Source organism: Bos grunniens, chromosome 18 (genome assembly GCF_055505025.1).
Source record: "Bos grunniens cultivar Pamir isolate PY7600 chromosome 18, Bosgru_T2T1.0, whole genome shotgun sequence".
Lineage (NCBI taxonomy): Eukaryota > Metazoa > Chordata > Mammalia > Artiodactyla > Bovidae > Bos > Bos grunniens.
In genome coordinates this window covers 66033105-66053464 of record NC_141182.1, presented here as the reverse complement: position 1 = coordinate 66053464, position 20360 = coordinate 66033105, and the positions used below count along the sequence as shown (strand labels likewise).

The 20360-nt window shown below is 47.3% G+C and overlaps 1 protein-coding gene across 5 annotated transcripts; it reads left to right on the top strand.

Annotated features, from left to right (window-relative positions):
• The first annotated feature begins 5056 nt into the window (after positions 1-5056).
• Positions 5057-18764, top strand: ZNF329 (zinc finger protein 329). 5 transcript variants are annotated; one of them, XM_086355042.1, is made up of 4 exons: positions 5057-5107; positions 7615-7762; positions 8416-8546; positions 16175-18764. In XM_086355042.1, the coding sequence occupies exon 4, from the start codon at positions 16195-16197 to the stop codon at positions 17806-17808; it is 1614 nt and encodes a 537-aa protein (XP_086211168.1). In that variant the 5' UTR covers positions 5057-5107; positions 7615-7762; positions 8416-8546; positions 16175-16194; the 3' UTR covers positions 17809-18764. The 5 variants fall into 5 exon arrangements, with proteins under 5 accessions (XP_086211168.1, XP_086211166.1, XP_086211167.1 ...); XM_086355040.1 differs by having other exon boundaries at positions 5057-5336; XM_086355041.1 differs by lacking the exon at positions 7615-7762.
• Positions 18765-20360: the final 1596 nt, after the last annotated feature.

Below are 20360 nucleotides of genomic sequence, written 5' to 3'. Positions count from 1 at the left end.
GCAGACAACTCTTTATGATTCCTCTCTTAAACTTAGTAATAGAATGCCATTTGTGAAACATTCGTGAGTTAGTATAAAACTGTAATTTGTCTGATGTGACAGGACTATGCAAGAAAGAAATGGATGGCATATTTTTCAGCTCTCTTCTGTGATTAGTATAAAATTGTACATATATTAATCCCTGTGATACTAAAAGATCAATGATCTTTGCATGACACTTCAATTTGATGGTTCTCTGGCTTTTATATGATACAAAAAATAGGGTGTTGCCACTGATAACATTTACATTTTATTATCTATAGCATCATTTCTATGAGACATTGTCCCTGAGGCTTAGACCCTAAGTCCCACTAAATGATGTTTCTACAGCAAATCAAGGGCATATATGGGGCATAACTGCTCATACTTCATCGTCTGTGACTATGGGGAGCTACAGGTGCAGTCATATTACATTCAGGGCTTCCATAGTGGCTCAATGGTGAATAATCCACCTGCCAATGAAGGAGACTCGGGTTTGATCCCTGCATCAGGAAGATGCCTGGAGGAGAAAATGGCAACTGGCTCCAGTATTCTTGCCTGGATAATCAAATGGACAGAGGAGCCTGGCTACAATCCATGGGGTCACAAAGAGTCAAACATGACTTAGTGATTAAACAACAACAACAGCCTATTTATGGGTCAAAGATAACTTGTGGATTCTGCCTTGTTTTTGGTTTCTTTATGTTGTCACATCGAATGAAATTCCAAGCAACAGCTTTTCCATATTAATTATGTTCAGTGAGTTTCTCTAATCTCTGAGTTTCCTGGTGTCAAACAACATGAAAGCCGTAATCGAAAGTCAGCCAACCTTGCCTCTATTCTGTTCTCCAGTATGAGTCCTCTTGTGTTGCATAAAGGGAGAACACCTCCCGAAGATTCTTCTACGCTGTGTACTTGTATAGGGTTTTCCCAGTATGAGTCCTCTGATGTCGCATCATAGTGCTGAGCTATGTTTAAAGCCTTTCCCACAATGCATATATCCATAGGTTTCTCTCCAGTGTGTTTGCCGTGATGTTGACTAAAGGAGAATAGCATGAAACTTTTCCTTGATGAGTATGTTGTAGGGTTTCTTTACAGAACCTTGTAGCATAGAGCAGTCACTCCTTGAAAATAATTTCTTGAATTCACTGCAAATATGAAATGTCTCATAAGTATAACTTCTCTCATGCACAGTAATGGATAGTTTGTGCCTGTATATTTATAGGATTTTTCTCCTGTATAAGTTCTAAAATGTACTGATAGGCAGTCTTTCTCCTACACTCAGATATTTGTAAGATGTGTCTCCTGAGAGAATTTGTTCATGGTTTTAAGGCCGAGCTCTATTCATATTTCTGTAGTCTCGACATATTTGTATGATCCCTCTTGAGTATGACTTCCCTGATGTCACTGAATAGAGGAAGAAGGAAGGACAGTCCTAATTAACTTTTCCCCCAAGCGTATTGTTCTTGCTCCCATTGTCTGGAAACAGTGTTTCCTCAAGGGCCATGTATTCCACGTCTCTCTCCTGGTTCTCCTACAGCTGCTTTAAGTGAGTCTTGTTCCTAGTCTCTGCCAAACGTGGAGGGATGTAGTTCATCCTTTACGAATCTTTCTGTTTTCAAACAGCACATGATTCTAGGAGAAATGCTCTGCTTTCTGGTTAACTCTTTGCTTTTGAATTGGGTTTCCCGACCTGGAAAAAAATGTGTAAGTGCTCAGTGCTCAGTCGTGTCTGACTTTTTGTGACCCTATGGACTATAGCCCACCAGGCTCCTCTGTCCATGGGATTTCCCAGACAAGAATACTGGAGTAGGTTGCCACTTCCTCCTCCAGGGGGGTCTTCCTGACTCAGGGATTCAACCCACGTCTCTTGTGTGTCTCCTGCATTGGCAGGTGGATTCTTTACCACTGCACCACCCATATGCAAATATAGACATTTATGTATAAAGAAAGTTGAGTGCTGAAGAATTGGTGCTTTTGAACTGTGGTGTTGGAGAAGACTCTTGAGAGGCCCTTTGACTGCAAGGAGATCAAACCAGTCTATCCTAAAGGAAATCAGTCCTGAATATTCATTGGAAGGACTGATGCTGAAGCTGAAACTCCAATACTTTGGCCACCTGATGCGAAGAACTGACTCATTGGAAAAGACCCTGATGCTGGGAAAGATTGAAGGCAGGAGGAGAAGGGGACCACAGAGGATGAGATGGTTGGATGGCATCACCAATTCGATGGACATGAGTTTGAGTAAGCTCTGGGAGTTGGTGATGAACAGGGAAGCTTGATGTGCTGCAGTCCATGGGGTCGCAGAGTCAGACATGACTGAGCGACTGAACTGAACTGATGTATATTACACACACACACACACACACATATATATGTCACATATATATGCCTCCTTCCCACCTGCACAGGGATACTTTGCAAGTCACTAGCAACACGTCAGGACGTGTAACCCTTCTTCAGGAAAGGCGGTGAAAAGTTGGGACCAACAATCAACTGACTAGTTTTCAGCCAATGAATGTTCACTAAGTACCTAGTGTGTGCCAGGTAGAACAAAGACTTAGAAGAAGGAAAGAGCTGAGCATGTATCTGGTGGAAACATACTCCGGGCAAGGGGGAAGAGCATGTGCAAAGGCCCTGAGGTGGAAGTGTACTGTGCATGTGAGCACCAGGGAGAGGACCGGTGTGGCTGGAGCTGAGGCAGAGAGAAAGATGTGGATGATGAGCTCAGAAAGGCAACTGAGCTGACCTGGCCACCTCTCAGGCTACAGTATGGTCTTTCCCCACTGAGAGAGCGGCAGCCCTTGAAACTTTTGAGTAAAGGAGGCAAGGGGCAGGAGAACCCTCTGGCTGCTATGGGTAAATTGAGTTGGGAAAAAGGACAGCAGGGAGGCTGATGACAGGATCACTGTAAGAGATGCTGGCTGTCAGGCAGGCAGAGACGGGTGCATTCTAGGTAGGGGTCGGCATGATGCTGGCAGGACATGCTATCCAGTCACAGGTAGGATATGAGGGGAATCCAGACACCAGTGAAGACTTGGCCTGCACCAGGCAAAGAGTGGAAACGCTAGGAACCCAGACAGGCAGTACTGTGAGAGGAGTTGGAGTTGAGGGTAGCACTGGCGTTTGGTTTGGCACCAAACTTACGGTTACCAAAGGGGGAAGAGAGGGAGGCAGGGATGATTTAGGAATATGGGATTAGCAGATTCAAACTACAATGTATAAAATAGATAAGCAACAGGATCTACTGTATAGCACAGGGAACTATAGTTAGTATCTTATAATAACCTATTGAGGGAAGGAATCTGAAAAAAATAACCGAATCACTTTGGTTTTCACCTGAAACTAAGGGCGTCCCAGATGGAGCCAGTAGTAAAGAACCCGCCGGCCAATGCGGGAGACCCGGAAGCCTAGCCAGCGGGCACTCTTCATCCCCCTTCTGATGTCTCCGTCAGAAGCTTTCTCTGTCCTTCACGGTAATAAAACTTCTGCCACACGAAGTCTGACTGTCTGAAGCCTGGTCCCTGGTCCCGAAGCTAAATCTTTATCTTCGGATATCACGAATCCAACATTGTTCACCGTAAACTATCATCTTGATCCCTGAGTCAGATGCCCTGGAGGAGGGCATGGTGACCCACTCCAGTATTCTTGCTCAGAGAATCCCATGGACAGAGGAGCCTGGCGAGCTACAGTCCATGGGGTTGCAAAGAGTCGAACACAAATGAAGTGACTCAGCAGGCACGCACACCTGAAACTAAGGCAATATTGTAAATAAATTGTATTTCAATTAAAAAAAACCCTAGGATCACCAATATGAAGGCAAAAAGGTATAAATATTGGGCGAGATTCTTTGAGAATTGTTTCCTTAACCTTGACTTTGGCTGTGTAGGGATTGAGCCTGGTCTCCTAGGCCTCCCAGACATGTCCTGCCTGGGCTTACTCTGAGGATCACCAACCCCCCCCCCCCACCCCCCGCATACACACATTCATGCTGGAAGTATGGCAACTTATTATTTTTTGTATATACATGAATGATTTCTTTTTGGATTGTTTTATATACATACACAAAACTGCGACCTTTTCAAAGCATACTTTCTAACTGCTTGTTATATTATTTTTGTATGGTGATTTTTCCACAACACATACGTTCATTCGCAGTCCTAATCCATCAAAAAATCCTTAACTAATTGTCATATCAAATCCAAAAATGTGTAGCTTCTGTTTAGATTTCTTTTTTTTTTTTTCTGTTTAGATTTCTAAGTAAATAACTGTACTGTTAATTGATACTGAGTTGCCCTTATCTGAATTTGAACATATTTTTCTTAAAAACAACAAAGAAGGGATGGCATAGAATTATTTCGTCAATCTATGCAGTACACAAAGGAGATCAGCCCTGGGTGTTGTTTGGAAGGAATGATGCTAAAGCTGAAACTCCAGTACTTTGGCCACCTCATGCGAAGAGTTGCCTCATTGGAAAAGACTCTGATGCTGGGAGGGATTGGGGCCAGGAGGAGAAGGGGACGATAGAGGATGAGATGGCTGGATGGCATCACTGATTCGATGGACGTGAGTCTGAGTGAACTCCGGGAGATGGTGATGGACAGGGAGGCCTGGCGTGCTGCGATTCATGGGGTCGCAAAGAGTCGGACACGACTGAGCGACTGAACTGAACTGATGCAGTACACAAAAATAGGGCTGCACAATAATGATGTCCTCGGATGAAAGCCGTAGGCGAAAATAAATGTCGGCGAACCCACACTGATCGCCATAAATAACTGAATTAGTAGATGCGGCGAAAGGACATCTCTGCCCCAATGCACTTCTCTGAAGCCCCGGGCTAGAGGCGAAGGCTGGGCGCCGGGCGGGCAGACGGAGCCCGGAACCCTGGGGCCGACCCCAGCCCAGGGAGCGGGGACCGGACCCGTCGCGGGCCCGCCCTGGCGCGGGTAGGAGGGGAAAGGCGCGGTTCTGCACGCGGGGCGGGCGGGGTCCGCGGAGCCCCGGGACGCGCACTTCCGGTCCCGCCGCGCGCACGCTCATTCGCAGGAACATGGCCGCCGCCGTGGCCGGCGTTGCCGACCTACCGGGGGTGAGTTCGCCGCGCCGCTCGTTCTTTAGCGCCGCGGCTTCCCCTCGAGGGTGGGGTGTCTGTGGCGGGGGCGCTGTCTGCTGGGCTCGAGTGGCTCAAGAGCGACGCGTCGGCCGGCGGCAGTGAGGACGCCCGCGTGTATGTAGATGCCCCTCTCCTGGGGGTGAGGACGCCCCCTCCTTCTGCAAGTGAGGATGCCCCCCGGCGGGTGTGGACGCCCCCTCTCCTGGTGAGAAGGCCCTAGCCATTTCCATCGCATGGCCCGGCGGTTCCGCGCTCGTGAGGAGCCAGCCGGCCCTTCGGCAGGGACCGTTTTGCCCCTGCCTGCTAGGTGTCCGAGCCCGGCTGCTGGGCGACCCCCAGGTCTGCCGCCCTTCTCCTGCCAGGTGTCGGGCGAGCGGGTGTGGGCATCGGTAGGTGTCTGGCCAAGGTGGCCCCATCGCGCCCACGGACTGTGCGGTTTCCGACCGCCCGGCGGACCAGCAGGTGTCAGGTCACCTGTATTTTACCACCTAAGAGCTGCAAAATCGGGTCTTGCGGGTTCTCAGTGAAAACCGCTTTTCCCCACCTGTTAGTGGCCTTTTCACTTTCCTCTTCCTTGAATTTTTTTTTTTTTTTTTGTAATATTTGTTTGTTTGGCTGCTCTGGGTCTTAGTTGTGGCATGTGGAATCTAGTTCCCTGACCAGGGCTCACACCTGAGCGCCCTGCTTGGGGAGAGTGAAGTCTTAGCCGCTGGGCCACCAGGGAAGTCCTCTTTCTTGGTTTAGTGGTTCCTTTCCTTAGCTCTTCTTCACCCAGTAGGTTAGGGTAAGTTTTTCTACATATAGTGAGGTTGAGTTACTCGTACGTCCCCATACTAATCCATTAACACCTGCTCTGCTTGCTGTATGCTCTGTATTTGTTCCCTTTGTCCACCCTTTAACCATCCACCAATCATTTTGTGTTGTTGCGCAGTTGCTAAGTCGTGTCTGACTGCGACCCCATGGACTACATGGCACCAGGCTTCCCTGTCCTTCACTGTCTCCCTGAGTTTGCTCAAAAATCTTTTGGGGATACATTCAAAATAAATGACAGATTATCATTATTACTTACCCCCTCAAACACCTCACTGTGCTTAACATCAGTTAGAGTTCAGTATTGCTCTTTACATTTTTGAGGGAAAACTGACTTACAGTGAAATGCACCACTGGATGAGTTGTGACAAATGTAATTCAAACTTTTGTCCAAATTACCATTACCCCAAAAGATCCTTTCAGTTCAGTCAGTCGTGTCTGACTCTTTGCCACCCCATGGCCTGCAGCACACCAGGCTTCCCTGTCCATCACCAACTCCAGGAGCTTGCTCAAATTCATGTCCATCGAGTCAGTAATGCCATCCAGCCACTTCAGCCTCTGTTGTCCCCTTCTCCTCCTGCCCTCTATCTTTCCCAGCATAAGGGTCTTTTCCAGTGAGTCATTTCTTTGCATCAGATGGCTAAAGTATTGGAACTTCAGCTTCAGTGTCAGTCCTTCCAATGAATACTCTGTACTGATTTCCTTCAGGATGGACTGGTTGGATCTCCTTGCAGTCCAAGGGACTCTCTCAAGAGTCTTCTCCAAAACCACAGTTCAAAAGCATCAGTTCTTCAGTGCTCAGCTTTCTTTATAGTCCAGCTCTCGTATCCATACATGACTACTGGAAAAACCATAGCTTTGACTATATGGACCTTTGTCGGCAAAGTAATGTCTCTGCTTTTTATATGCTGTCTAGGTTGATCATAGCTTTTCTTTCAAGGAGCAAGCGTCTTTTAATTTCATGGCTGCACTCACTGTCCACAGTGATTTTGGAGCCCAAGAAAATTAAGTCTGTCACTGTTTCCATTGTTTCCCCATCTATTTTCCATGAAGTGATGGAACCAGATGCTGTGATCTTAGTATCTTGAATGTTGAGTTTTAAGCCAGCTTTTTCACTCTCCTCTTTCACTTTCATCAAGAGGCTCTTTAGTTCCTCTTCACTTTCTGCCATAAGGGTGGTGTCATTTTCTTATCTGAGATTATTGATATTTCTCCTGGCAGTCTTGATTCCAGCTTGTGCTTCATCCAGCCCGACATTTCACATGATGTACTCTGCGTATAAGTTAAATAAACAGGGTGACAATATACAGCCTTGACATACTTCTGTATCTTTTGTCAATTTAAAAAAAAATTTAAGGACTTGGGCTTGTAAAAATATGTTTGAACACCAGGCTTTTTTAGTTTTTTTCAACCCACAGCCAGTAACTTTTCTCCCTTCTATTGCTTGTTTCTCTTCCTCCTACCCAACTTTTTTTTTGAAAAGTATTACACTTACAGAAGTGTTGCAGGAATAGTTCAATGAACACTTGTAAAACCATCCAGATTATCAAGTTATTAACACTTTGCCTCATTAGCGTACCTTTCTTTTCGCCCTGCCTCAAACACACATATTGTGCTGTGCTGTGCTTAGTCCCTCGGTCATTTCTGACTCTTTGCAACCCCATGGACTGTAGCCCGCCAGAGTCCTCTGTCTATGGCGATTCTCCAGGCAAGAATATTGGAGTGGGTTGCCATGCCCTCCTCCAGGGGATCTTCCCAGCCTAGAGATGGAACCCACGTCTGTGTCATTGCAGGTGGATTCTTTAAGGTCTGAGCCACCAGGTAAGCCCCAAACACATAAAGACACACTCTTTTGTGCATTTTACAGACAACCCAAGAAGATAAAAGGTGTGTTACTCACAGGATGAGACTTATTTTGTGAGAGCAGGGCAGGCTTCCTAAAGTGATCCAGAAAAATCAAGAGAGACCACAAAAAAACTTGCTAGGCTTTATTTATTTATTAGTGAGAAGCTTGTGGGATCAATTAAGGATTGAACTCCAGGTCCTTGAAAGTGCAGAGTCCTACTCACTGGACCATGATTGAAGTCTTTCTTTGGGCTTTTATAGTGATTGGAGAATGGAATTGGGATGATGGTGGCCTTGCATTGATTGAGGCTTGGATGGTTTGAACTTCCTGCCAACTGCAAGGAGAAAGCACTTTGGTTCTCTCTCTCCTTTTTCAGGCTTTCTTGTTTGTTTGCCTAGTTTGCAGAAGGAGAAGGGGCAATAGGTGGTGATGAGGATGGGAGTTGAAAGCTGTCAGCAGTTAGTCATCAAAAATGAAGTCAGACTGTTAATCACAATTGGTAATCAGATGGGTAACTTTATTAGGACAGGGCTAACATTAGTGGCAAACAGTTTATTTTTGTTAAAGAATGTATCCTTTGAACAAGTAAACATTTGAGCAAGTAAACGTTACCATGTTTGGTCCACAGAGATGTCAAGAACCATGCAGATGGCATCAGACAGCTGCAGTCTAGCAACCGCTGATGTTAAACATCCAGTCGTCGGGATTAAATGAATTCTTCTGCAGGGTCATAGAGACTGGGGGAAAAGCCCTTCAGAGGTGAGTACCTGGGAATGGAATTCTCCATAAACTTTATTTATTTTTTACTTTACACTATTGTATGGAATTCTCCATAAGCTTTAAATTTCAAGGTACCAGAAACATGCCAAGTGGAGTCTGGACCAGTAATTCTGACTCCCAACAGTTTCAGTACCTGCTTTTTTTTTTTTTTTTTCTTTAATAATTGTGTTAAAGTATAATTCACATACCATATAATACACCCTCTTAAGATACACAGTTCAGTGCTTTCTGGTAAATTCACTAAGTTGTACATCCATTACCAACACCAGTTTTAGAATATTTTCATCATCCTCTGACAGGAAATGCGCATTAGCATTAGCTCTCACTTCCCATTTGCTCTATTCCTCTCAGGCCTAGGCAATTACTACCCTGATTTCCGCCTCTGAATCTGCCTATTCTAGACATTTCACATTGATGGTCATACAATGTGTAATCTGTTGTTCTGGCGTCTTTCACTTAACAGTGTTTTCTAGGTTCATCCACATGGTAACATGTGTTAGTACTTGGTTCATTTTTATAGATGAATAATATTCCATTGTATGAATATATTAAATTTTTTATCCATCCATCAGATGATAGCCATCTACGTTGCTTTCATAGAATAATGCTTCTGTGAACATTCACATACAAATTTTGTGGGGTTTTTTTTGTGGACATATGTCTTCATTTCTCTTAGATAACCTAGGAGTGGAACTAATTGTAGCTCGGGGGTGTGAAATGGTATCTCGATGTGGTTTTGATTTATAATTCCCGATAGTTAGTGGAAGGAATTGGGGGCAGGAGGAGAAGGGGACGACAGAGGATGAGATGGCTGGATGGCATCACCGACTCGATGGACATGAGTTTGGGTAAACTCCGGGAGTTGATGATGGACAGGGAGGCCTGGCGTGCTGTGATTTATGGGGTTGCAAAGAGTTGGACATGACTGAGCGACTGAACTGAACTGAACTGAACTGGTGGTTAGTGATATTAAGCTTCTTTTCATTGTGCTTATTGGCTGTTTGTTTATCTTCTTTGTAACACTATGTGGACCCTTTGCCCATTTATGAAATGGGTTATTGATCTTTTTATTATTGAATTGTAAGTATAGTTTATTCTGGATACCAGTGCCTTATCAGGTATATGATTTTCACATATTTGATCCAGTCTCATGGATTGTGTTTTTAACTTTCTTAGTAACATTCTTTGAAGCACAAGCAGTTTTAATTTTGATTAGTCCATTTCATCTCCTGTGTCACTTTGCTTTTGGTGTTATATTTAGGTTTCTGAAGATTTATGCCTGTGTTTTTCTTTTAAGAGTTTTGTAGTTTTAGCTTGTATATTTATGCTTATGATGCATTTTGACTTAATTTTTCTGTAATGTTCACTCTTTAAGATCGATAGTTGCAATGTGCCTTTTACCATCCTGAAAAGAATTCTATGGATAATATTAAATATCCGTATAATTTTAAAAAGTAAATGTAAAGAATCAATAAAAGGCGTTTGTATTTAAAAATGTATTTCTGTGTTTAAGTGCTTGGCACAGCTACCTAAAGACATAGGAAGATACCTGGTGCTGGAGATTATCAGTTCAGTTCAGTTCAGTCGCTCAGTCACGTCCAACTCTTTGCGACCCCATGAATCACAGCACGCCAGGCCTCCCTGTCCATCACCATCTCCCGGAGTTCACTCAAACTCACATCCATCGAGTCGGTGATGCCATCCAGCCATCTCATCCTCTATCATCCCCTTCTCCTCCTGCCCCCAATCCCTCCGAGCATCAGAGTCTTTTCCAATGAGTCAACTCTTCACATGAGGTGGCCAAGGACTGGAGTTTCAGCTTTAGCATCAGTCCTTCCAAAGAACATCCAGGACCGATCTCCTTTAGAATGGACTGGTTGGATCTCCTTGCAGCCCAAGGGACTCTCAAGAGTCTTCTCCAACACCACAGTTCAAAAGCATCAATTCTTCGGCGCTCAGCTGGGAGATTATAGGTTTGGATTAAGAGAAATAGGACAGTCAGAACTCACTGTCCTCAGTGAAACTGAACTAGGGGAGGTGCGACTGGATCCTGCTGGAACCTGAATGTTGTGGGTGGGTCCAGACCAGGTGTGTTACATAGGGATGGAAGAACGTGCCTTGGTGGGAGCGGGTCCTAAGCACTTAACTCAGTTGGGGCAACCCAGGCTGTTTGGGTGATCTGGGGTGACAGGTGTGGGATCCATCACCCCCTCTGCTGTGGCCTGCAGCAACATCAGGATGATTTATTGCAGAAAACAGTTCTCCAGACAGAGCTGAAGTCTCAGCATGTGCTGGGGCAGCATTCAGTGTAAAAAACCTTTAAGACCACCTTATTTGGTGGCCATGGGGAAGAGAAGCCTAGGGGAAATTAGTCATGCTGGGGCTCCAGAGAAGTGGTTGTGAATATCTGAGGTCAGGTCAGAGGAAGAGTGTATGTGTGTGAAGGAAACAGAGAACTCCCCACATTTGTGAAGAGCATGAGGATGAATTTTTTACCACATAATTTTTATATCATTGTACTGCCAAAAATAGCAATACACAGATATGTATGAGGGTAATAATAGATTTTAAAAACAACCTTAATTAATGAAATTCAGTTCAGTTCCTTCATTAATTACCCTAATTTAATACTGTTGCCCTGAAGTCTGTTCTAATGTCCTCCTATATACTTGAGATAATTTGTTCTGTTTGCAGTAACCACCAGGGCACTTCCCACCACCTCAGGGATTGAACCCAGGCCCATGGCAGTTAAAGCACTGAGTCCTAACCACTGAACTGCCAGGGAACTCCCAGTTATTGTCTGTTTTTCTTTTAATATTGGCCACACTGGTAGGTGTAAAGTGGCATCTCACTGTGGTTTTAATTAGCATTTCCCTAATGACCAGTCATGTTGAGCATCTTTTCATGTGCTTACTGGCCATCTGTTGGTCGTCTTTGGAGAAATATCCATTCAGATCCTTTGCCTATTTAAAAAATTTGGGTTGTCCTGTTATTATTGGGCTATCAGAATTTTTTTAATACCTTCTACAAGTCCTTTATCAGATTCATGCATTGTAAATATTTCCTCTGATTTGGTAGCTTGTCTTTTTACTTGCTTAGAGATATGTAAATCTCATTTCAATAAAAGAAGTATTTATTATAGATAAAATGGACACTGCTTTTGCTCCTCAAGGCCTGTTGCCTTCCACACTTCCAAAACAGTCATGATCACAGCTTTGTTAGGCATGTTGCCAGGGCATTTTAATATTTTTACTTCGAGAATATTTTGTGTGTCAAAAGTTTCACTAAGTGGTATCATCTTATATATGATGACTTACATATCTGACTTACCTCTTTCTTTTAAGTGCACACACTCATCCTCCCCTTCACACATGTAGGGAGATGCTCTCCATCTCTTGTTTCCACAGGACAGCTGTAGGACGCCCAGGCTCCAGTCTAATCAGAAGGCCAATTTGGAAACATGCAGCCTTAAAATACTTTATCAGTTTATTGATGTACGGTAAAGGGGTCTGTTGCTTTAATCTGAGAGCATTTTGATCATGAGTCTGGGTGAGATTTGTTCAGATTACTTTCTGAATTTATTGAGATGGGGTGTAGGGAGTGTCTTCTGTGTTGATCTGAAAATGTGGGGAATCATATCAGTTCAGTTCAGTCCCTCGGTTGTGTCCAGCTCTTTGCAACCCCATGAACCACAGCACACCAGGCCTCCCTGTCCATCACCAGCTCCTGGAGTTTACCCAAACTCATGTCCATTGAGTCGGTGATGCCATCTAACCATCTCATCCTCTGTCGTCCCCTTCTCCTCCTGCCTTCAATCTTTCCCAACATCAGGGTCTTTTCAAATGAGTCAGCACTTCACATCAGGTGGCCAAAATATTGGAGTTTCAGCTTCAGCATCAGTCCTTCCAATGAACACTCAGAACTGATTTCCTTTAGGATGGACTGGTTGGATCTCCTTGCAGTCCAAGGGACTCTCAAGAGTCTTCTCCAACACCACAGTTCTAAGCATCAATTCTTTGGCATTCAGCTTTCTTTATAGTCCAACTCTCACATCCATACATGACTGCTGGAAAAACCATAGCCTTGACTAGACGGACCTTTGTTGACCAAGTAATGTCTCTGCTTTTTAATATGCCGTCTAGGTTGATCATAACTTTTCTTCCAAGGAGTAAGCATCTTTTAATTTCATGGGTGCAATCACCATCTGAAGTGATTTTGGAGCCCCCAAAAATAAAGTCAGCCACTGTTTCCCTATCTAATTGCCATGAAGTGATGGGACCGGATGCCATGATCTTAGTTTTCTGAATGTTAAGCTTTAAGCCAACTTTTTCACTCTCCTCTTGGGTGTAGGGGGTGTCTTCTATGTTGATCTGAAAATGTGGGGAATCGTATCAGTAGATATTCTAATATTTCATAGTCCTTGCTTTCCTGGGATAAATCCAACGTTGCCATTTTGATAACTTTCGTCTCTTTCTTAATTAAATCCCCCTTAATTAAAGCTGAATATCACCTTGTATGCCTTCTTATTTTTTAATGATTATTCTTGTCAAAAATGATTTCATTAGTTGTTTCATGTAACAGACTTTTGGTTTTCTTCATATTCTTGGATGTTTCCTTGTTTTTGGCTTCTGTAATTTTTGCCTTACCTTTATTATCTCCTTCTTACCACCTTCTGTTGGTTTCCTGTGTAGCTTCTTAAATTTGAACAATGATCTCACGACCTTTCAGCCTTCTCTTTAAAATACAAGCATTGGGGAATTCTTTGCAGGTCTGGTGATTAGGACTCTGCGCTTCATTGCTGAGGGCACAGGTGCAGTCTCTTTGCAGGTCTGGTGATTAGGACTCTGCGCTTCATTGCTGAGGGCACAGGTGCAGTCTCTTTGCAGGTCTGGTGATTAGGACTCTGCGCTTCATTGCTGAGGGCACAGGTGCAGTCTCTTTGCAGGTCTGGTGATTAGGACTCTGTGCTTCATTGCTGAGGGCACAGGTGCAGTCTCTTTGCAGGTCTGGTGATTAGGACTCTGCGCTTCATTGCTGAGGGCACAGGTGCAGTCTCTTTGCAGGTCTGGTGATTAGGACTCTGCACTTCATTGCTGAGGGCACAGGTGCAGTCTCTTTGCAGGTCTGGTGATTAGGACTCTGCGCTTCATTGCTGAGGGCACAGGTGCAGTCTCTTTGCAGGTCTGGTGATTAGGACTCTGTGCTTCATTGCTGAGGGCACAGGTGCAGTCTCTTTGCAGGTCTGGTGATTAGGACTCTGCGCTTCATTGCTGAGGGCACAGGTGCAGTCTCTTTGCAGGTCTGGTGATTAGGACTCTGCACTTCATTGCTGAGGGCACAGGTGCAGTCCCTTTGCAGGTCTGGTGATTAGGACTCTGCGCGTCATTGCTGAGGGCACAGGTGCAGTCTCTTTGCAGGTCTGGTGATTAGGACTCTGTGCGTCATTGCTGAGGGCACAGGTGCAGTCCCTGGTTGGGGAGCTAAGATCCACAAGCAGTGCTGCTGCTGCTGCTGCTCAGTCGCTTCAGTCATGTCCGACTCTGTGCGACCCCATAGATGGCAGCCACCAGGCTCCCCCGTCCCTGGGATTCTCCAGGCAAGAACACTGGAGTGGGGTGCCATTGCCTTCTCCAATGCATGAAAGTGAAAAGTGAAAGTGAAGTCGCTCAGTCGTGTCCAACTCTTAGCGACCCCATGGACTGCAGCCCACCAGGCTCCTCCGTCCATGGGATTTTCCAGGCAAGAGTCCTGGAATGGGCTGCCATTGCCTTCTCCGTGCAAGCAGTGCAGCTCGGCCACAAACAAATAAAAAAACCCAGCTCAGCCCTCTCCCCAGACGCCCAGCATTAAAGACCAACATCTTCTGCCGAGGAACTACTTTAGCTGCATCTTCCTTTGCCACGTGTTTTGAGCTGTGTCATCATCATCGGTGGTTCTGTTCTCTGTTTTCTAAGTCAGTGCTTGCTAATTTTCATCAGGATTTCTATTTGATCTGTGAATTACTGAGAAACAAGTTTTCACTCTTCCAAATAAAGAGCGTTTTTAAAAACTTAATTATTTTGTTGTGTATTTGATGCTCATTGTGTTACTGTATTTTTTTTCTCCCTTAACTTTAAACTTTTTATTTTGTACTGGGGCATAGCTGATTACCAGCGTTGTGGTGTAATAACTTCACGTGAACAGCGAAGGGACTCAGCTGCACATACACATGTATCCAGTCTACCCCAAGCCCTGCTCCCACCCAGGCCCCACATCTCCTGTTACTGGTGTTTAACTTGACTGCATCTGTAGTCAAAAGACTGCGGTCTGGCCTTTGTTGAACCCGCTCTTTGGCCGGGTTTATGGCCAGTGTAGCGTATGTTCCACTTGTGGGAGGCCTTTGGCTCTGATTGTTGGCAGTGGTCCTTCATGCAGCTGTGTGGCCAGGCTGACTAATTACATTCTCACGCACGTCTGTATTCAGTCTTTCTGTATTTCCATTTCGGAAGGAGGCCTGTTGAACCCACCCACTATGGTTATATTTGCTGACCTTGTTGTGTGTTTGCAGGCAAAATGTTAATGTAGACTGTGACAGAGCCCTGTTGTCATCTTTGAAGTTTGTTGTTGGTTAGCAAAGAACCAACAGTCTCTGTTTGGAGAGCATGTGTCTGCTCAAACCTTTGGTTTTGTCTTCTGTGTTGTTTTGCTTTTGGTGTCTGTTACAAACACATTTTTTTAACGCAGTCTGACACAGTGTCTTTATCTTACCCATCAAAGTCATTTACATTTATTGTTATTGGTGATGTCCTATTTTATAGTTTCTATTCTAATGTGTCCTTTCTGAACTTTTACCCTTACCACCTTCTTCTGGATCAATCTGGATTTTTTGTTTGTCTTTATTTTTTCCTCCTCTAATAGGATTTTTCTGTTGCAACACTGTTGACCTTCGGGTCTGGTCACTGTTGTGAAGGGCTGTCTTGTGTTTTCAAGGGTGTTCAGCAACATCCCTAGTTTCCAGTAGCATCTGCTCCCCAGTCGTGTCAACCAGAACTGTCCCCACATGGTGCCTGGTGTCTTTTGGGGGTTGAGAACCACTGCTTTGTGGACTTGGAAGTTTTACAGGGAGGTTGATGACAGATCTCGGAATGTCAGGTTTCAGGAAAGTAGGCTCATGCTGTGTCCAGTCCATAAAGGCAGAGCTCTGACCACAGAGGTGGTTGAGGACTGCCTGTTCAGTGCTGATGTAAGACCATTGTTGGGTGTTGCTCTGGAGTCTGTGCTGACCACTGGTGGGGAGGGGTCATGAGGACAAGCACAGAGTGGCTGAGATGGTGCTCCCGTGTGAGCGGTGACATGGCCCCTGGTCTCCCTTGTCTGAGACTAGTCCTCTTAGTGACCATCACCCCCAGCACCATTCCTCCTGTCTGGTCTCTGGGAAGAGGGAAATGCCACATGGTTCTTCTTGAACTTGCTCTTGGCTCCATCCTTGACTTTCACTGTTCATATATGAATTTCAAAAAGAAAACAAGTGAAAAGACACAAACACACACCTGGCCTGTCACCGTTTTTCATTCCTCTTCTAGACTCAGCTTCGTGGACTTAAGTCTTTTTCACTCTTTACTTTCCAGCCCGGGACAGAAGATTGAAAATGACAGCTTGGAATGTGCCTGAGGAAGGACTGTCCTGCGACGTGGAGATGGAGGCATTCACGAGAGAGGCTCCTCGCCTTTCCACTCCAGGGGCCAGCTGGGACTCTGAGAACCCAGAGGGACGTTCGAGGCGATCAGCCTTAACTCAGGAGGAGCCAGGAGCCCGGGAGGCAGCTCCTGAACATCCTGGGTTTAGGAAGCATTTAAGCGTGAGCGCAGATCTTCCACAAGGTCAGAGAGTTCCTGCGACAAACGGTTTCCGTGTAGGTGGCTCAGATGTTAAAAGTCTGGATTGTGACCCAGCTTCACATAATGGTCAGAAGAGCTACACAGCTAAGAGAGCGGGTGGCAGGGACTCCTGTGGGAAAGCCTTCGGCCATTACGTGGAAGTGACTCAGTGTGGAAGAACTCAGACCCGGGAGGCGCCTTACAGATGCCCTGACAGCGTTAGGCCTCTCAGCCACTTTACCCCCCTTGGCCAACAGAAAACCGTGACACGAGGGAAGAGACTGTATGAAGGCGAGGACTTTGGGGGCCTTTTTACCCTGAGTCCATCTCTTAGTGAAAGCAGGAGGAGCAGCCCTGGAGAGAAGTATAAATGTGCCGAGTGCGGCAAGTGCTTCAAGCGAAACTCTTCTCTTGTCTTGCATCACCGAACTCACACTGGGGAGAAGCCTTACACTTGTAATGAGTGTGGAAAGTCCTTCAGCAAGAACTACAACCTAATTGTGCACCAAAGAATCCATACAGGAGAGAAGCCCTACAAGTGCAGTAAATGCGGGAAGGCCTTCAGTGACGGGTCAGCTCTGACACAACACCAGAGAATTCACACCGGGGAGAAACCTTATGAGTGTCCAGAATGTGGGAAAACCTTCAACCGAAATTCGTCCCTGATCCTCCATCAGAGGACTCACACGGGGGAGAAGCCATACCGCTGTAACGAGTGTGGGAAGCCTTTTACAGACATCTCCCACCTCACCGTGCACCTCAGGATCCACACTGGCGAGAAGCCCTATGAATGCAGCAGATGTGGGAAGGCCTTCCGAGACGGCTCATACCTCACCCAGCACGAGAGGACTCACACTGGAGAGAAGCCCTTTGAGTGCACAGAATGCGGGAAGTCCTTCAACCGCAATTCCCACCTCATCGTGCATCAAAAGATTCACTCGGGGGAGAAGCCCTTCGAGTGCAAAGAGTGCGGGAAGACTTTCATCGAGAGCGCGTACCTCATCCGGCACCAGAGGATTCACACTGGCGAGAAGCCCTACGGCTGCGACCAGTGCCAGAAGCTGTTCCGGAACATCGCTGGCCTCATCCGGCACCAGAGGACTCACACCGGCGAGAAGCCCTACGAGTGTAATCAGTGCGGCCGGGCCTTCAGGGACAGCTCCTGTCTGACCAAGCACAGGAGGATCCACACCAGGGAGACGCCATACCGGTGCCCAGAGTGCGGCAAGTCCTTCCGGCAGAACTCTCACCTGGCGGTGCACCAGAGACTCCACAGCAGGGAGGGCCCCGGCCACTGTCCGCAGTGTGGGAAGACATTCCGGAGAGGCTCCGCCCTCGCCCGACACCAGCGCTCACACCCCGGCGAGCAGCCCGTGGGCGTTTAGTGAAATGGGCCGCACTCTCCCGACTGGCTCTCAGACACCTTCGTGTGCGAGGAGGGTCTCCAGGGGTGGCTCCTCCCTGGCAGGGGAAGGCACTTCTCTGAGCCCTGCAGTGAACCGACCGATGTGAGGTGTTCCTGAGCCGCACTGTTTGGGCTGTAGGTTCGGGAACTCCTGAGGAGAATACAGGACGGTGATAGACACGGTGGAGTCGTCATGGATGGGCCCGCCTGTACCACGTGTGACGGTGCACATACGTGACGACACACGCTGGAGTAAAGCCTGCGCTCCCCTGGAGAAGCCACCCGCCCGAACGTTGGAATCCTGGGACCGCAAGGCTCTTCTGTAATCAGAGTGAGGAGTCCTTGACAGGGAGTTTGCCTCCCAGTCAGTAGGCAGACTCCTACTAGAGCCCAGTGAGGGAGACTTCTGGCTGGGGCCCTTACGTGCTTTATCTGTATCAGCAAAAGCCTACACACTGCTACACCCTGCAACGACTGCAGAGTTACAGGAGATCACTGTTTGAGTGGATTCCCATGTTGCTGTCCTGCCAGGTGCTGTGGACTCGTTTCAGCAGGGGCAGATGGGTGAGGAAGTTGCTTGTGAATGAACAATGACGTTTCTTCTAAGAGGAGACTGAGTGGATTCCTCCAAGAGGGAAGGGGCTGCTGCTGAGAAACGCGAGGCATCGCTTTAGTTGCTGAGCCAAGCAAACAGAAAACACTGAGTTGTCGTGTTTGTGTTGTCACCCTGCATTGTTCATCTGGGACACAGGACTTGTGCAGCCGTGCTGAATCATAATGATAAAGATTTTGTTGTTGTATTGAAAATACTTACAATATGGCTAGCAACTGAGCATAAAAGAGATTTGCGTTGCTGCAGCCATGTAAAGGCACGCACACATACAGATGTAGGTTGGAAGTTGATCACAGAGAAATAAACGTGGTTTTTCTAAGGAACTGTTGACTGTGTGTGATTTTTCCTCCATCACAAATCATGTGTTGTTGTTTCAATAATTTGTTGAGGAGTGAAAAGGTGGGGGTTTTTTGGACCTTTTTCAGACCAGAAGTGCCTGGGTCAGGGTCTCAGGGCAGTTTATGTAAGAATGGATGGGGGAATGGAGGAGGGGTATCCAGGGGAAACCCTGCCCCCCCATGGACGGGAGTGTCCAGGCAGAATCTGTTCTGGGCATGAGGATAATTTCTCTATTCAGAATCTGGATGATGAGAGGGTGTTCCCGTGGAGGATGGGAGGAGCAGGCCACAGAGAGGTCCAGGAGGACCTGGGGCCTCCCTCCTAGGCTGAGCAGCACTGACTGTGACCTGCTGCCACTGGTCAGCGTGGCCTCAGAGCCCCGGGTGGTTCCTGTAGGGGGAGGCCACTGAAGTAATTAAGGCTGTGAGATGATAAATCTGCATTATATTAAGCTGCTAGGTTTGTGGTAAAAGAGCTGACTCATTGGAAAAGCCCCTGATGCTGGGAAAGATTGAAGGCAGGAGGAGAAGGGGACAATAGAGGATGAGATGGTTGGATGGCATCACCGACTCAATGGACATGAGTTTGAGCAAGCTCTGGGAGATGGTGATGGACAGGGAGGCCTGGCGAGCTGCAGTCCATGGGGTCACAAAGAGTCGGACACAACTTGGCGACTGAACAACAAAGCCGTGAGATCCAAGGTCCTCAACTTCGCCTTCTCCCAGCCTCTCCGGCTCCAGACCCTGTTCTTCTGGAACAGAGGTACGTCGTGGAGGAGATCAGAGAGGCCGAGCTCACAGAGGCCGAGTGGAAGCCGGAGGGCCCTCTCCTGGCCGCTCCCAGGCCCGTCCACCCTGGCTTGTCAGCATCTCCCCCCATCATCAGTGCACCCCCAGCCGCCCCAGGGAGGCCAGAGGAGGAGCAGGGTGGGTACCCAGGCCTCCACCTCCCCGGGAAATGGGGATGAGCTTGGTCCTGAGCTGAGGCTGGAGGTAGGGGAATTGGAGCTCCCCGAGATCGGGGAGGGGCTCTGACGCAAGCCCTCCCATCGCCTCCTGGGAGGTCCTGCCAAGTGGCCCCTGACCACACGCTGCCCCCCAACCCACTGTGGCCACTGCAGCCTCCTCTCTGCCCCTCTGGCCATGCCCAGTGTGCTCTTGCTCCCCTCCTCACCCTTCCTGCTGCGTGTGCCTTCCTTGGCTTCCCGATCCCACCAGCCAGGACTCCCGATCTCATCTCCTGCCTGGCTTTTGTCGATGTCTGTCTGCCCTGTTGTGGCCCTGCCACCCTGAGCGCAGGCGCGGAGCCCGTGTGCGGTGGTGGAGGGACAGAAGAGCCTCTGGGGACTAAAGGACTGGTCCTCAGCGCAGGTGGTGGGCAGTGTCTGGGGGCCACTTCGGGTGTCCATCCTGGCATCTAAAAGTGAGAGGCTGGGGTGCCGTGCAGCACCCTGCGTGCCCAGGACGGGCCTGGCCCCAAGAAGGTCGGCAAGCTGCGGCCGCGGAGCCCTGGGCCGGGCCGGGAAACGGGGCCCCTGGGCAGAACCAGGACGGTGCTCCCCAAGCATCTCACTGTGGGCC

Coding starts and splice junctions, on each gene's coding strand:
- ZNF329 (XM_086355041.1), top strand. CDS start 16,195: ATGACAGCTTGGAATGTGCCTGAGGAAGGACTGTCCTGCGACGTGGAG.